This window comes from Vicugna pacos, chromosome 13 (assembly GCF_048564905.1).
Source record: "Vicugna pacos chromosome 13, VicPac4, whole genome shotgun sequence".
Classification (NCBI taxonomy): Eukaryota; Metazoa; Chordata; class Mammalia; order Artiodactyla; family Camelidae; genus Vicugna; species Vicugna pacos.
In genome coordinates this window covers 65,753,276-65,769,743 of record NC_132999.1, presented here as the reverse complement: position 1 = coordinate 65,769,743, position 16,468 = coordinate 65,753,276, and the positions used below count along the sequence as shown (strand labels likewise).

The 16,468-nt window shown below is 59.6% G+C and overlaps 1 protein-coding gene across 1 annotated transcript in view; it reads left to right on the top strand.

The window, feature by feature from the left end:
- Positions 1 to 16,468, top strand: part of PRDM16 (PR/SET domain 16) — a 311,746-nt gene that overhangs the window by 272,086 nt on the left and 23,192 nt on the right. The window contains exons 5-8 of the mRNA XM_072975567.1: positions 4,324 to 4,426; positions 10,113 to 10,326; positions 12,078 to 12,225; positions 12,724 to 12,877. Coding sequence (XP_072831668.1) covers positions 4,324 to 4,426; positions 10,113 to 10,326; positions 12,078 to 12,225; positions 12,724 to 12,877 — 619 coding nt within the window. The remainder of the gene's footprint in view (positions 1 to 4,323; positions 4,427 to 10,112; positions 10,327 to 12,077; positions 12,226 to 12,723; positions 12,878 to 16,468) is intronic.

Below are 16,468 nucleotides of genomic sequence, written 5' to 3'. Positions count from 1 at the left end.
GAGATTCTGGATGGAGAGGGTTGGTTTTTTTTTAAGATAAGTGCTATGAAAGCGAGTCCACCTGGTTTACTCAGATGCACCTTTAAAGTTTCTCAAATTGGTCAGAAGGCAGGGGCGGGGGGTGGGGGTGGAGAGCGCTGTTCAGTTCGCCTGATTGCTTTCTCATTTTTGAGAAAATCACTTGCTCCAGGGAGGAGAAAGCACGGCTGTGGCCTGCGTTCAGTGCACCGGCTGGTTGTCTGCGATGCTGTCCCTTCTATGCAGTGTATGTTGGATGGACTTTTTCACCTATTTAAATTCTAAAATTCTAAGATTAAGTAGGAATGAATAGTGTAGACCTTAAGTCTTCATACTCCAAAATAGTATCTATCCTCGAGAAGTGACTCGGTATTAAAAACAAAACTTAAGGAACTTCGAGGGGAAAGTGTTCCAAACTGACAGCCATTATGAATCTGAAATATTTCTTTGTCTTAAAGAATGTTGTTGGGGGGGTGGGAAATGATGTTCATTTTCTGAAACGGCTGGCTCTCCATGCACGTGGCCTCTGCTCAGTCCACCTTTTCTCAGGCAATTTCTCTGTCTTTTGTAGAGAACGTGGCCATTTATTTGTCCCAGAGTTCCGTTCACCTACCAGGAGCCGACTCTTTGTGCCCAGAGATTGTAAAGGGGGAGAAAACAGGCCGGGTCACACTCAGGACAGTCAGAACCCCGAGGCCCCCGGCTGGTGTCGTCCGCCCACGTTCAGTAAAGTCATCGCCGTTACAGAAAGAACCAAGATGCTAAAACAGGGACTTAACCGGGGACCGGGTCTGTTTGGCATTGTTACTTTTTAAAGCCGTTTAGAGCAGACATTTATTGTGCTAGTAAACTCAGCTGGTGCTGGGGCTCTGCCTGCTCTCAGATCGCGAAACTAGAGAGACAATTCCAGCTCTGCTGTGCCAGGCCACACCAGCCAAGGCCTGAACAGGACAGGTTTAAGCGGTGCTGGGGACGCCAGCCCTTCAGGAACAGGCCTGGGAGACGCAGATGCCGACTTGTAAACAAAGCAGGTCTTTCTCGGTCGGTTCCCGCGCTGAGCCTGGGAACGAAAGGGCCTTAGAGGACAGGGTTTCTTCCTCCCTGAGGACAGGCTTCTGTCTCCCCTCTTGTGAAAATCCTTAGGACTCAACCCTTCCTGGATGCTTGCTGGGATCTGAACATGACCCACTGAGGGGCGCACGGTGAAAGGCAGATTATAAACCGACTTCAGGAATTTTTTAAGGGCTGCAGTAATAATTTATTACAGGCCGCGAACAGAAGGGGCCCGGGCTCGGTACAGTCAATGCGCAATTTGTAACGCCCTAGAAGCCAGGAGACCGCCCAGGCCTCAGTCCCACCTAAGCCCGGCCTTTGTCCCGGGAAGTCGGCCGACCCCGAAGACCAGGAACCCTGTCTTTCTGTACGCGTGCGTCTGGCTGATAAGGTCTTTGTGCCACTGGGAACAGGTCGTAAAAACCGCCCGCGGCTTTTGTGTGTACCGGGGTCTGCCCGCGGCCCCCGGTGCCCTTGGCAAAGGCGGACCGGCTGAGTTTGGAAAAGTTTGCGTTGTCTCCTGTAGCCCCCTCCTCCAGATGGAGGCAGGTCGGGGACACCCCGCCCCGCCCCGGGAGCTGCGATTAGCGCTAATAGCGATTAATTCCATCCGCGGCTCAAAGTCCAGGCGGCCCCGGCTGCCCGGCCCGCTTCGGGACCCGCGCTCGCGCCCCAGCCAGGCGCCCGGGCTGGACCCTGCCGCCGCGGCTCGGGGGCTGCGGCCGCGCCGGCGGGGAGGGTCGGCACCCCGGGACGACGGAGTCCGGCAGCCCTCGGAGCGGGGTGGGGCGTGCGGAGGGGTCCCAGGAGGTCGGACAGCCCTCGGAGCTCGGAGGGGTGTGGCGTGGGGGCGGGACCGGGCGGCCTCGCAGTGCGGGGCGGCGGGCTTGGGGTGGGGGGAGGTCCGGTGGCCCTCGGAGGGGGTTGGGGAAGGGAATCCGGCGACCCTAGAACGGGGGTGAGGGTCCCGGGAGGCCCGGTGGCCCTCATGGGGGGTCGGAGGGGAAGGCGGAGGAGGGAGGCGGGCCGCGCCGGCCCCCGCAGCCCGGCCCGGGAGGCCGCGGCCGCCGGGGAGCCGCGCGCCGAGCCGCGGAGGCCAGGTCGGAGCGCGCCGCCCGCCTCGCACGTCCGGGCCCTGGCGGGGCGGGGGCGCGGCCGCGGGGGGCGCTGCGGGCGGGCCCACATTGCCCTCTAACGGGGCCTTCGAGAAGCCGCTGCCGCTCCCGCCGTGGGCCCCTCCCCAGCCTGCGCACAGGGGCGCAGCGCCCCGCGGGCGCATTAAGCCGGTACTTGCTGGATGCGCTCGCTTACCGGCCGGATGAAAGTGCAATTGTCCCCGCGTATTAATAACCCCTGACTCACCGCCCCGGGACGCTCAGGGTCTCATCCGGGCTTTGTTGGAGAGCGGGGCCCGATTTTGAAATAAGTGGCTCGAGTCTGAAGTTTTTAAACTATTATTCAGCCTCTGAGTAATTTTTTAGATGAGATAACGCAAAAGTGGGATCTTCACAGCTGATTTGATCACAGCGGTGAATATGGTAGTTTCTCTTCTCCGTTTTAAGGTCTCCTCATTATTTTAGCGACGCGCCAGAGAATAATTGCCAAATGAAATTCCTCGTGGGCACAGGGAGAAGGACCCTCCACGTGGACCTCTGAGCACGTGCGTTCTCTGCTGCTGAGAGCAGCCCCTTTGTCCACGTGCTCAGCTGGGCATTTGGGGGTGCAGCGTGGCTCTGCTGTCCTTTAGAGAGCACACTGGTGGTGTTCTCAAGCTAATCTGGCCTGGTGGTTTGGGAGGGCGTTCACAACTGGATTCAGCCTGGGGAGAGGCGGTAAGGGGCCGGACAAGAGATGGGGGCTCAGCCCTCCAGATGCTTCCCGAGGATAAGGGTGGGGTCAAGGGAGGAGGGCGAGCCGGTACCCAGCTCAGTCTCTGGGGCGCTCAGACCACGTCCAGCTACTGCCGGGAAGCCTGACCTGGTTCGTGGCCACCAGGTCCTCCACAGGAGGGCGGTGCTGGAGCATCCCGGGTGAGAGTGGCCTGGAGAAGCCTCCGTTCTGCATCTCCCAGGGCAGATGGATCTTCTCAGGCCCTCCTCTAGCCTCCCAGGCAGTCCTGTGGCCGAGCCTTTGGGCTCCTGGAAGCTCCTTGTTTAATGTTATCTAAAGAGAGACCCAAACATCATGTGTCAGCGTGCTATGCAGTGGATTGGCCAGAGAGAAATGCACCCCACTGTGTGACATGTGCGGGTTTAAGACGCAGGGTTTCTGGTGCCAGCTCTGCTCACTTGAGGAGTTGGCACCCCCACCCAGAGGAGCTGTGTCCCTTGTCTCCAGAGAGAGCTGGGGCTCCCAGGCAGGGTCTGGCACAGACAAGGCAGGGCTCATCCTCTCCCAGAGCCTCCCTGGCTTTCAGAGCCTGGTCCCTGGGATCCATCCTAGATGGCCCCTAGGATGCAGCTGCGGCCCTTCTAAGTTGCTGGAGTTTTCCAGATCTTGGCCACCACCTCCAATGCAAACAGTCATTTTTCAATGCTGCTTGGAGTATTAAGGCTGGTCGTTCCAAATTTACCTCCCCGAGCCCTCCAAGCTTGCTGCAGGTTGCAGACTCTACCGTGAGCCCCACTCCACCCCTCTCTGTCTTCAAGGGTGTCCCCCGTCTCAGACACCTAACAGCTGCTGGCACCAAGCTTGCTGCAGGCACACGCTCCCCCCTACCTCCCATACAGATGGTGTCCACTCTCCTGTGAGACTCATGCCCGCTGACCTGGCCCATGGGGCCTCTGTCCGAGTTCATAGCCACTTTGGTAAACATCCAAATCCACTCTTGACTCTACCTGCGCCCCAGGCAGCAAAGGGTGTCTTACTTGCATATACGCTAACAGAAGGAACAGGGAGCCACCCCAGACTCCACTCAGGGTGAAGGGAGCCACTCCTCCTCATATCCTCCTGAGAACATGCACTGCTTGGGAACTCTGGGGCTAATCCTCGCCAATCTCATCTTCCACCCCCTTTATCAATATTCAAAATCTGGATAAAACAAAGGAAAATGGACTGTAGCCCTTTCTCACATATGCTGTCAAGTTCCAAAGGGGAACTTCTGACCAGCAACTGGAAGGCAGGTGGAGGGCCCAGCAGGCTGGCCTCCACTGTGAACAGGGTCACCGGCCTGCTGGCTAGGTGTGTGCGGGGTGGCTGTTCAAGCACCAGGACCACAGTGCTGACTCCTTCTCTCTGGTTTCTCCATCCTAGATTTATTATAAAGTCATTAAGGACATTGAGCCGGGAGAAGAGCTGCTGGTACACGTGAAAGAAGGCGTCTACTCCCTGGGGACGGTGCCCCCTGGTCTGGATGGTAAGCCCCACCCCGTGGGAGCAGAAGCGTGGGAGCTTCCCAGGCCTCCCATCACGTCACGCTGCACGACGCTGGGGGGCCGGGCGTCCCCCCGCTGCTGCCCATGGCCTGTCGCTCAGACCCCGGGCAGGCAGACCAGCACCTTGCCAACAAATTCGCCCCCAAGCGCTTTGCTTTCTCCCTCCCTGGGTGGCGTGGGCCACACCCTGAGACGGGACTTCAGACAACCTGGGGGAGTGGGGGATGTGCTGCACCGCATCGTTGCGGAGTTTGAGCCCTGGGGGATTTTTTTGAACTGTATTACTGTTTTTTTCTTTTTTTTTTGATTGAAGTCCAGTCAGTTTACCATGTTGTGTCAGTTCCTGGTGCGCAGCGCCATGCTGCAGCCTCACGTGCACACACGTGTATCCATTTTCGTGTTCTCGTTCACTGTAGGGGACTACAGGGCGTTGAATAGAGCTCCCTGTGCTTTTCAGCAGAAACTTGTTGTTTATGTGTTTTATATATAGTAGTTAGTGTCTGCAAATCTCAGACTCCCAATTTATCTCTTCCCACCCTCTTTCCCCGCTGGTAACCATGAGTTTGTTTTCTGCCTGTGAGTCTGTTTTGTAAATAAGCTCATTTGTGTCTCTTTTTTAGATTCCACATACGAGAGATCTCATATGGTATTTTCGTTTCTCTCTCTGGCTCACTTCACTTAGAATGACGATCTCTGGGTCCATCCGTGTTGCTGCAAATGGCATAACTTTATTCTTTTTTACGGCTGAGTAGTATTCCATTGTATAAATATCCCACAGCTTCTTTATCCAGCCATCTGTGGATGGACACTTAGGCTGCTTCCATGTCTTGGCTGCTGTAAATAGTGCTGCTGGCAACACTGGGGTGCAGGCGTCTTTTTGAGTAGTGTTTTCTCCAGATATGTGCCCGGGAGTGGGACTGCTACAGCATAGGGTAAGCCTATTTGTAGCAAACCTGTATTACTAATAATAATAGTTAGTAGTAGTAGTGTCAGCAGCTGCATCGTTTGCTCTCCAAATCACTTCAAAACCAAAAAAGCCCATCTTGTCGCTTGGAAGCATTTGCCTCCAGAGCTCTGTGCCAGGGAGCGTTTCGGTCTCACCTGAGAGGGCAGGGATGGCATGTGTGTCTTTGAAGGTAACGCCCATCTCCAGGGAAAGGCAAAAAGTCCAAGAGAACTGTTACGGGAAAAAGACTCAGGGCTTGGCTGGACCTGGCGGGGCTGCGGTGACGGCTGCGGGAAGCGCCCTGCCGTCCTCTCCTCCCCGTCGGTCACTCGGTATTTTTCCAGGAGACACACGTCCCTTCCTTGTTCGTCCACATCCAACCCAAGCACGTTTCAGAGGACGCTTGAGAAAATCCCAGTTTCTTACAGGCTAGGGTTTCTGAAATACAGGTTTCTTTTCCTTTGTCCCCCCTGCTGGGCGATGTGCCCATTCACCTTGGGGTGCTGGAACAGCGTCTGAGTCCCGGAGGAGAAGTTGGTTGGAGGGCTCTGCGTTGTGCACAGAGGGCCGGCGGGCGCGTTAGCTCCCCGCCAAGCAGGTGGCACCCCCACTTTGCATGAGAGCGCACAAGTGAACAGAGGGCCGTCGCTCCCTCCAGCCGTCTCCAGAGCTGGTGCTTCTGTTCATGCCGGGAATGGGGGAGGCTGGCTCTCCCCTCCCGTCTGTGTTCCCCTCCTCTCCAAACACGCCAGGGCTCAATGGTTAATGCCACGGACTGCAGGTTTCTCTAAGGAACCACTCTGCTGTCACGGCAAGGGAGTGTGGCTGGCTGGGCCAGGGAGCTGGGTGCTGGAATTAGCCGGGCGCCTCCGGGAGCCAACCCAGAGACGTCCGCCTGCAGTTCCCTTTGCGGTCCCCAGGCGGGGGCCACCGTCACGCCGCAGCTCGTTGCATCCCTGTTCCAAAGGCAGCCTCCGCAGAGGGGTAATTCCATGAGACAGAGCTTTTCCATCCTCTCCGCGAGACTTTGGTTTTAATTAGGCTGTTGAGAAAAGAAAAGTAAACGGCCGAGACCTGGGTAGCAGGGGGATGGTCTCACTTTACTTAAAGTAATTGTTGGAAAGACCTGTGCACCGTAGACAGCCCACGAGAACTTGGAGGCAGAAATCCACTCAACCCAAAGAGGGCGCTCGGAGATGGGGTTTCCTCTGAGGAAATGTCTTTCTTCCGAAAGGTTTTAAAACCCTTGATTCCGATTTCCCCTTCCCACCCCCGATCTCACATAAGCTCTACGTGTTCCTAATAGTTTGTCAAACGTGTGGCCGAATTTTGCTCTGTACGCAGCCGCCCACCGGGTGCCAGGCTCCTCTTGCTCTTTGCCATCAAGGTCGCCACTTCTCCCCCAGCAGCCGCCCCCGTCCCACTTCACTCTGAAGCACTCGGGAAGAACACGTAAAAACGTTCCTCACTAAGATAATTATCCTAAAAAATCGTTTATCCCAGCCCCGGCTAAATGCAGCGGGCCCTTCTCACGGCAGGAACTTGGAGTGGGGTCTTGAGGGCTTCTGAGCCTCCAGTCTGCTAGATTAGCGTGGCGATGCCACGTAATCGTGGCCCCCTCGGTCCCCCGAAGCCATCAGGCACTGATTCGTTTTTCTGTTACAGTCCTGCTTTGCCCTGGAAAGTTCCTGATGGGACTTCAGATGGACGAGTGAGACACAGACTCGCCAAACAGGACACCGGGCCACTGTGGCCTCGGTGTAGTTTGGTTTGGGTAGGAGATAGAGCTCCCCGCCCCTACCCACCAGATGTCCGTGAGGGGAGCTCAGCTCTGAATCCCAATTCTGCCTGCTCTTATCAGGGGGCAGGAACCTCTGCCAGGACCACATTCAGGTGTCATGGAAGAAACGGGGGCCCGGCTTTGCCAGTTCCCAAAGCACCGGCCCTGCGGGTCTGGGACTGGAAACACTCCTTCAAAACTGCAGCTTTGTAAAGAAATTCAATTCCAATTTCCCCACAAGTGATTCAGAGCAGAGGGAAGCCACTTGCAGACTCATTCGCTCCAGGGACTTTATTTTCTTTTCACTCTTTCAGTGGAGAGGGGTGAAGATCTCTCTTTCAGGAGAACTTCCTGCTCTTGGGAGAAAATAAAGCAAATCATTTCCATTCAAATATGCCTTTCTTTTGAGAAAGGCTCAAAAATTATCAACTTTTCTCCCTCTCCACAAAAAGGTCAAGAGGATGCAGTGTACTGTTTACAAAGCAGGAGACAGACAGACACAAAACGCCATGCAACACAGCGTAACAGGATGCAGCCGGAGCGTAGCACGCTCTCGCATGACGGGGCGGACTGGTGGGCTGGGGGCCCGGAGCGGCAGGGCGCCCTCAAATGCCTGCAGCCTGAGAAGCAGGCAGCGTTTTCACTGTAAATCCAAATTCCAGATCCAAACTGGAAGAGCAGGTCGGGCCGTGCTGGGGACGGGTGTGCTCAGTCCCTCTTGATTTTGTTTTCAAATTTTAACTTTGGTGACTGTCCAGAAAGAGTCAAATACAAACTGGCATTTCTTTTTTTTTTTTTTTCCAATTTTCTTGGTCACTAATTTAAAAAAAATTTAAGCCAGCATTTTTTATTTAATTTTATTTTGGTTTTTTGTTTGTTTTTGGTAGAGGGGAGGTAATTAGTTTTATTTATTTTTAGAGGAGGCACTGGGGATTGAACCCAGGACCTCGTGCATGCTGAGCACACACTCTGCCACTGAGCTATATAGACCCTCCCCCAAACTTGCATTTCTAACTTTATTGCGATGCTGGTGGGAGCCCCCTCTCAGCCTCATTCCAGCCCAGAAAGTCAGAATGAACCCGCAAGAGCAGTTTTGTGGGGTCTGTGCGTCTGGCTCCATTCTAAAATGGTGTTCTCGGTACTCAGACCCGCTTCCTGAGGACAAGGACGGCGTGCAGGGAATGGGGAGGGGCAGTGCCGGCAGGTCCCCACCTGCACGTGTGTCTCTCACACCTTCAGTGGCAGTCGGGCCGCGCACCTGCCCCTGGGAGCAGAGCAAAGGTCCCACCTGCCGAGCTCTGCCACTGCCTCCCTGGGTGCCCATCTGCCTCCCCCGGCCTCTTTCCAGTTACAAAGCGAATGGATTGACATGAAGTTCGGGCGTGGGGACACAGGAAGCTTCCTGGGACCCAGCCTGCCACATGGAGGCTCCCAGCCTCAGGCGTGAATGTCACTTGTCACCTGACTTCCACCGTGGGTGTTTCCCTGAAGAGAGCATTCAGGCTCTGGTCCTGTTTTGAAGGCAGCATCTTGCAGACTTGCCGGGGGGCCGTTTCGGAACGTGCGTCCTCTGTGACCCCTCCCCATCCCCGGAATCGGATTGGGGGGTCTGCCCCAGCACCGAAGGGCCCACCCGGGGCTTAGGTGGGCTTTGGTTTAGCATCTTCTGCAAGTTCACTCTCCAGTCGGTCTCAGCGTTCACGCGCAACGCACTCACACACACAGACTCACTCAGGCACACCCAGTCTTGCACATAAATGCACGCATACCACACGCACGTTCACACAACACACTAACACATGCACACAAATACAGTCACGTAACACGTGTGCGTTCACACACAAATACATGCAGACACATCCACACGCAGCCACATGCACTTACAGACACACAAATGTACACAAGTGTACATTCAGTTCCTATGTGTTCACACACACAGGCACAACCATCATACTGGCAGTCATGCACATGAATGTGTATACTTAACACACACACGCATGTGCACAGAAACCCATCCACATGTGCCAAGTAAGTGCACACAGGCACACACAGACATGTACAAATGCAGGCATTCCTGCTCACGCATGTGTGCGGGCATGCAGACATGCAGATTTTCACACATGGCCACAGACAGAAACTCGTGCACACGAGCACACATGCACACCGGCAGGAACACAAGTGCAGACGCACAAAACCGCCTGCACATCTGCAGAAGAACACAGAGGCGCTGGAATTTCCAGCCCCGTGCTCCCCGTGCACACACAGCTGCCCGCCCAGGCACCCCGTGCACGAGGAGCTCACGGGTTCACACATCTGCTAACACGCACACCTTTCAGTGCGTTTGTGCAGGAACGTTTCGTGCAGGTTCTCTGTCCAGACCCGCGCGGGACACAGGGTGGTCCTGGGCAGGGCGGGGCACCCGCTCCGGGAGGAGCTGCGTCGGGCCGCGCTCAGCTGGGAGGGGCGGGAGGCCTGCCCCAGGGAGGCTCACAGCTCCAGGCTGTTTGGCTTGGTGGGCTCTCAGGATGCCGCCTGGTAAACTTCATAGTGGCTGCCTCCCTTTTATTTGCTTGACCTTGACGACAATCGCTTATGATACGCATCAGAGCCCTGCCGTCTTCTTATTCCTAATTCATACACAGAACACTTGGCCGGGCTTCCTTCTCCATTCCGAGCGCCGGGCCTTCTCAGGCCTCCTGAGACGCAGGGAGGGGCCCAGTGCTCCTCGGTGGTTTTTGGATACAGACACGGATCCCCTCCCGGCGGCCCCCATGGCCCACGGGCAGCCATCCCTGGGTCCCGGGATGGGGGCAGGGAGAAGCGGGAGGGGACCAGGCAGGGTGGGGGGCAGGCCCTGGGGGGCTCCCCACACCCCTGCAGGCCTGGGGCCCGGGGCGGGTCTGGGTCCGCCTGCCCACCTCCCGTCCTCTCTGCCTTGCAGAGGAGCCCACGTTCCGCTGCGACGCATGTGACGAGCTCTTCCAGTCCAAGCTGGACCTGCGGCGCCACAAGAAGTACGCGTGCGGCTCGCTGGGGGCCGCACTCTACGAGGGCCTGGCCGAGGAGCTCAAGCCGGAGGGCCTGGGCAGCGGGGGCGGCGATGGGCAGGCCCACGAGTGCAAGGACTGCGAGCGGATGTTCCCCAACAAGTACAGGTGCCCCCATGTCCCCCACCCCCACCCCGGGAGCCCGTGGGGACAGCAGGGTCACTTAACCCTGAGAGCACAGGGGGAGCCCCGAGAAGGACAGAGGTCAGCCCTTGTGCCTCAGGCCTGCCCACGCTGACAGGCCGAAGGCTCCAAGGACAGCTGGAGAAAAGGTCCCCTCCCGTGCAGCACACCTGGGGGGCAGGTGCCCCACCCACTCACGTGCCGTCAAGGACAGAGCAGGCCGGTGGCCTGCAGTTGGAGGCCACAGGTGTTCCTGGCTGTGAATGTGAAGTCCAGGCCCCTGGTCAGAGGCCCCCACCCACGGAGGACCCACCCAGTCGAGCCACTGCTGGCCCCGCCCACCACTCTGTGGTCAACGCTGAGTTGTGGAGATGGGAAGCCAGGGTTCCAGGGGTTGAAACCAGAGCGACCCTCTGGACACAGGCAGGACTCCTTCTCAGACAGCGGGCGGGAGCAGGAAGCAGCCGCCCAGAGGCCCCCTCATTCCCCACCCCAGGCACAGGCCTCTGCTTCCCTCCGGGGCCCCCAGAATTCCCTGGAGAAGTCCCAGAGGTGGGCACAAGTGCCAGACCACCTGTGTGATGCCCGGACACGGCCTTCCCTGCCCCGAGGCCCGGCAGGAGTCGGGACCCGGGAGCTGGGACCCTGGGGACCCGTGGGGGGAGAACCAGCACCTGCGGTCCCCGTGCCCCAGGGAACCACGAGGACTTTCACAAAGTGCACCCTCCTCCTGCCTCCAGAACGTCCTCCAGGGCAGCCTTGCAAAGTCAGCGCAAAACCCCAGCAGGGCACCAACTGGCCGCGGGACTGCGGGGAGCTGAGTGCCAGTCCCGTCCCGGCCTCCCCGGGCACGGGAAGCCCTCCACCCTGAACAGATGACTGAGAAAACAGGAGTTTGGGTAAATCCCAACCGAGACCCTGGGCGGCAAGCACTGCTTAAGAGGGCCCGTGATTTCTTTACATAAACACATAAATCACAATTAACAACAGGGAAAAAGATACAATCTGCCGTAGCTCAAGAACCAAGCGTTTCTGATCTAAATGGATGGCTGGGCCCCGTAATTAACGGGCCGTGATGTATTACTGCCGAGCTCATGAAGATTAACGGTCATTCCTGGGACAGGAGGAGAGGTGGGATGTCCCTCGAGAGGAGGGGACGGGGAGCTGCTCGTTCATCCAAGGGGGGGCAGCCCCTTCCCAGCGGCTATGCGCACTGCTCCGTGTCACGTCTCGTTTGGAGACCCCTGCGCTCATTCCCCGCTGACCTCCGTGGGCTGTCAGCCCGGCCTGGCTGGCCGGTACCCTCAGGCCACTGAGAGGGGTTTTCTGGGCCTCGCCCCCACTCTGGGGCTCATGGCAATGCTGAAAGTCTCTGAACCCCTTTTTTCTTAGACCCAAGGTTGGTATCAAGGTTAAACTTATCTTAAAGAGCAGCCAGGAAGTGTGAGCAGGGTCTCACTGCCTGTGGGTGCCCTGGGGTGGTCTTGGATAAGGGCCTGAGCTGGGTCCAAGCACTGGCTTCTTCCCCATCAGGTGTAGGGAGGCCGTCTCTGCCCGTCCCTCCCTCTGACCTGTCCGGGGAGGCAGTGGACAGATGGGCTGGCCAGACTCACCCTGCTCTCTGAGTGGGGAGCGGCGGGGGCCCCGAGGGGAATAGGCCATGTGAGTTGAGAGCTTCCCTCCCTGGCCGCGGGCGGGGAGCGGGCCCCACAGTGACCCCCGTCCACTGTGCGCAGCCTGGAGCAGCACATGGTCGTCCACACAGAGGAGCGAGAGTACAAGTGTGACCAGTGCCCCAAGGCCTTCAACTGGAAGTCCAACCTCATCCGCCACCAGATGTCCCACGACAGCGGCAAACGCTTCGAATGTGAAAACTGTGTGAAGGTAGCGTGGTGCGCACCTGCGCCCTGTGCTCACCTGCCGGCCTGCTCCTGTGGCAAAGCCCCGAGCCACCCGTGACCTTCAGTCTTCAGGGAGGACAAAGAGCGTGCGGGGGAAGGGGGGCTGGGAGGGGCCAGCCCGGGTCCTCTCGGGGCTGCTGTCACCCTGGAAGGACAGGCTGGTGGGGGCAAGCCTCCTCGGCCCCAGGCGGTCACAAGTTAAAGTACTTGAGCTTAAAAACGCTTTCTGAGTTCCTGCCTAGAGCATCCTTGGGGCCACAGTTCTCCCACGAAATACTGAGAAGAAACAGGGTCAAGGGAGGCCTGACAGGTCACCTGAGGCCATAGGGGGAGCTGGGGAGGGGTCCCCACGACAGTAGAGACCTGCCGGCCAGGCTCGGTGCAGGGGGCGGAGCGGCAAGTGAGACCCCTTCCAGGGGCCAGAGCCGGGCCCGCCGGGGAGCAGGCAGACGGGGTGTGACGGACGGTGTCTGTGCCCCAGGTGTTCACGGACCCCAGCAACCTGCAGCGGCACATCCGCTCCCAGCACGTGGGCGCCCGGGCCCACGCCTGCCCGGACTGCGGGAAGACGTTCGCCACGTCCTCGGGCCTGAAGCAGCACAAGCACATCCACAGCACCGTCAAACCTTTCATATGTGAGTCCCGCCCGCCCCCGCCTCGTGCGGGAGCCCCCCCCCCGCCCGCCCCCAAGTCACGCCGAGTCCCGCCCGCCCCCCTCGCGCGGGAGTTGGCGCCCAGCCTGGGCCTGGGGCCCTCGGGGTCAGGCCAAGGCTCCAGGCCCGCTGCCTGCACGGGACCCCCATTGGCCCAGAAAGCGCACCCGGCCGCCGCCCACTGCTCTGGGGGCCGGGAGCCCGCCCGGCCGCCTCCTCCCTGTGTCCCCCCCACCCTCTGGTTTTATGACGCATCCTTGCCTTGCTCTGGTCCCACTTTCCCCTCCTGCCCTCCTTGGTTCCCCCTCACTTACAGTGAGTGGTGAGGACTTCCTGGGTCCTGCAGAAGGAGCCAGCAGCCCACCCTCCATGCCCCCACCTCTGCCCTGCGTGCGGGCTCCGGCCTGGGCTCCAGCAGGTACTGGTAGCCCAGTGATGCCCGCTGCGTTGTGCTGTGCACCCCCCAGCAGCCTTTGGGGAGCCTGGGCTGGGCACGGGCACTGGCCCAGGCCGCAGGGGCCAACGGTAAATAACTGGACCCCTGTCCTCAGGGAGATTACCTGCCAGTAGAGGAGACAGAGCTGAGCCATGCAGGTGACAACTGCACACGCCCTGGGCGCATCGGCCTGGGGGGCGGGGGCAGGGCAGGAGGCCCGCCCAGTGCCCAGGTGGTGGGAGGTCCGATGAGAGGTGTTCTAGCAGAGAGCTGGCAAAGCGTGGGAGTGAGCCCGGGGGCCTGCTGGGGAGGCTCAAGAGGGGGTTGTGGGCACAGAGGGTGTGTGTCTGAGGAGCGCAGTAATCAGAGAGGGGTCAGAGGTCACAAGGGTTAGGTTCTGGAGGCCTCGTGGGCCGACGTGGGGGCATGACCCTGGTTCTCAGAGTTTGGAAGATACTGAAGGTTTCTCTCTGCCTAGCAGGGCACTAAGTCTCACGCACACGAGATTGTGCTGAGTCACCGTTCACACCAATTAAGCTGAGTTATTGTTCACATGAGACGGTGCTGAGTCATCATTCACACCAGCATTGTGCCGAGGCAGCCATCATTTCCTACACAGAATCTCGCAGCATCCTTACAAAATCTCACAGCACGGGGACCACACAATCTTCAAGTGAAGGAAACTGACAGAGAAGGAAACGGGCCTGGCCACGCTCAGGGAGCAGGCCCTCGAGGCCGGGCTGCAGAGCCCAGACTCCCGCTCAGGGGGCCTGGCTCCTGACCCCAGGCTGGGTGGCCTGGGACCTCTTGGGCTCCACCAAGGGAGAAACTCTGAGAGCCTGCAGACTCGGGTCTGGGTGTTTCCACCAGTGTCGAGGTGGCTGGGCTCCTGCCCCAGAGAGCCATGCCGAGGAGCTAGGGCTGTGCCCTCTCCTGTCCGCAGCCCCCAGTCCAGGCTTCCAGCTGTCCTGTCAGAGATGACGCAGACCTCAGCCTTCCTATCAGAGATGACGCAGACCTCAGCCTGTCGGGGTCACCTGCTCCCTCAGCCACGGCAGCAAAGGGAGCCAGCGCTCCGCTGGGTGGCCCCCTCACTGGTGCCATCTTCCTCCTACCCGCCACCTCCTTCACCCGCAGGCCCTGCAAAGAGCACCCCAGCAGCAGCCCCACCGCCCTGCGCGGGGCAGGGCCCGTCCCCTCTGGGAGGGGCTGGGAAGGGGCCAGCTGGGTGGGAGGAGGGGGCAGGACTTAGCGAGGGGGGTGGCACGTCCCACTTCCAGAATGAGCATCCCCCGAGTCCCACCACGAGGGGCGCACATGTCGTAGGTGGGAGCTTCCCAGCTTAGGAAGGCTTCAGAGTCGTCACGTTTCTGAGCTCACAAACCGGCTTGGTGGAGTCTTGTTGGATTGCATTAAGGATGCATGTTCTGGGACCCTCGGCACAGGGGAAGCGTCCGAGTCCACTGTCTCCACGGCCCTCACAGGCAGCCGGCCGGCCCTGCCGGCTCTCAGCCGCTCTCCACCCCTGTCTGCGCCCCGTGCTCACCTTGTGCCCTGGCTGTTGGCCGAGCGGTAAAGCTAAAGGGAAAACGCCAAACTTGGCCGAGGTTCAGCGTGGGATACAGATGAGAGTAGACGTGAGAGCCGGCCTCACACATCCTCCCAACTGCGGCAGAGCATCCTCGGGTCTGCGGTCAAGGAGGTCAGGCCTGGAAAGGAAACTGCGAACCAGAGAGCAGAGCGCCAGCGGTGGGGCACGGCCGAGAAAAGACGGCTCCCTGCGGCCCGGCGCTAGTGAGCACAGACTCCGTCCACCCGCCGAGCGGCCCGGGGCGCACACAGCACGCACGCTTGATCCTGGGTCCGGGCCTCACTGAGCGCACAGCCCACGGCCGTGTGTCCTCCCGGCGACTCCTGCACCAGGGAGCTCGGGTGTGAGAGAGCTGGGGGAGGGGGTATCTGGGCGCACCGGCAGGCCGGCTCCTGTGGGCACTTTTCAGAAAAGGACCTTCTCAAGAGTGAGTGTGTGTATGTGTGCGTGTGCCCACACCCTACCGGGGAGAGAAGCTGCTGACCAGAGCAAGCGCTGGCCAGGGCCTCTCTGCACCCCGGCAGGGCCCGGGCACCCTCCCTCAGCCGCTGGCCCCCACGCCCAGGCCCTCCCCAGCCCCTGCAGGCAGCCACCTCCCCTCAGCGGCGCTGCAGGCCGTCCCGGGGCCAGGACCTCCTCTCTGGGGACCTCAGTCCCCCGAGGCCTCTCTGTAGCCCCAGTACTTCCACAGCATCCCTTTAAGTGCGAGTGGCTGAGGCAGGGGGAGGAACCAAGGCTCTCAGGCCCCCTGCTCCCTGCACGGCCCCTGGCCCACGAGGTCCCTCCTGGGAGCTGCCCGGGGTGGGTGGGAACGTGCTCAAGGCCGGTGTCCGTGCTCGGATGGCAGTGGTCACAGCGCGAAGCGGGGGACAGGGAGCTTGTCCCAGAGCCCCTCTGGCAGCCATCGACCCAGGAAGGGGTCACCCGCTTGGCCCAGAGCCCTGAGCTGAGGAGTGGCCTCACTCCCCAAGGGCAGGCGGGCCAGCAGGCCTTCCTGCAGACGCACTGCCGCCCCCCAGGAAGGGCAGGTTTGATTAAACGAGGTAGCGCTCTTCCCCCCAGCGCTGGGACCGCCCCGCGATGCCAGGCACCCGGAGGGCAGGGCTGCCAACATAAAGAGGTCCTGCGGTTAAAGGACACAGGACCCCCAGAGCCAGCACTCCCAGCGAGGAGGGCCTGACACCAGTGGTGGCGGCTTTGCAGCAAGAAACACGCTGAAATCATTGTTCTCGTTGGAGCTGCCTTTAGGAAGAAACTGTCCCACAGCGAGGGCCAAACGGTCTCTGTGTGTGTGTGTGTGTGTGTGTGTGTGTTCCTCACTTGCTGGCTAGAAAAACAAGAGGAGAAAGAAAAGCTGGCCACTCGCTGGCGCAGCTCACAGGCCGTTGGGAAAATGTCTGAGACGCGGCCCCCCGGGCCTCTGGGCTCTGATGCCACTCCAGCCACACCACCCTCTCCTGCACAGAGCAGAGGCCAGCGTCTGTCCGCCCAAGGCTGGTGGTGCCTCTTCACCCCAGTTTGGGGGGAGGTTTTCCTTTCCTCAGAC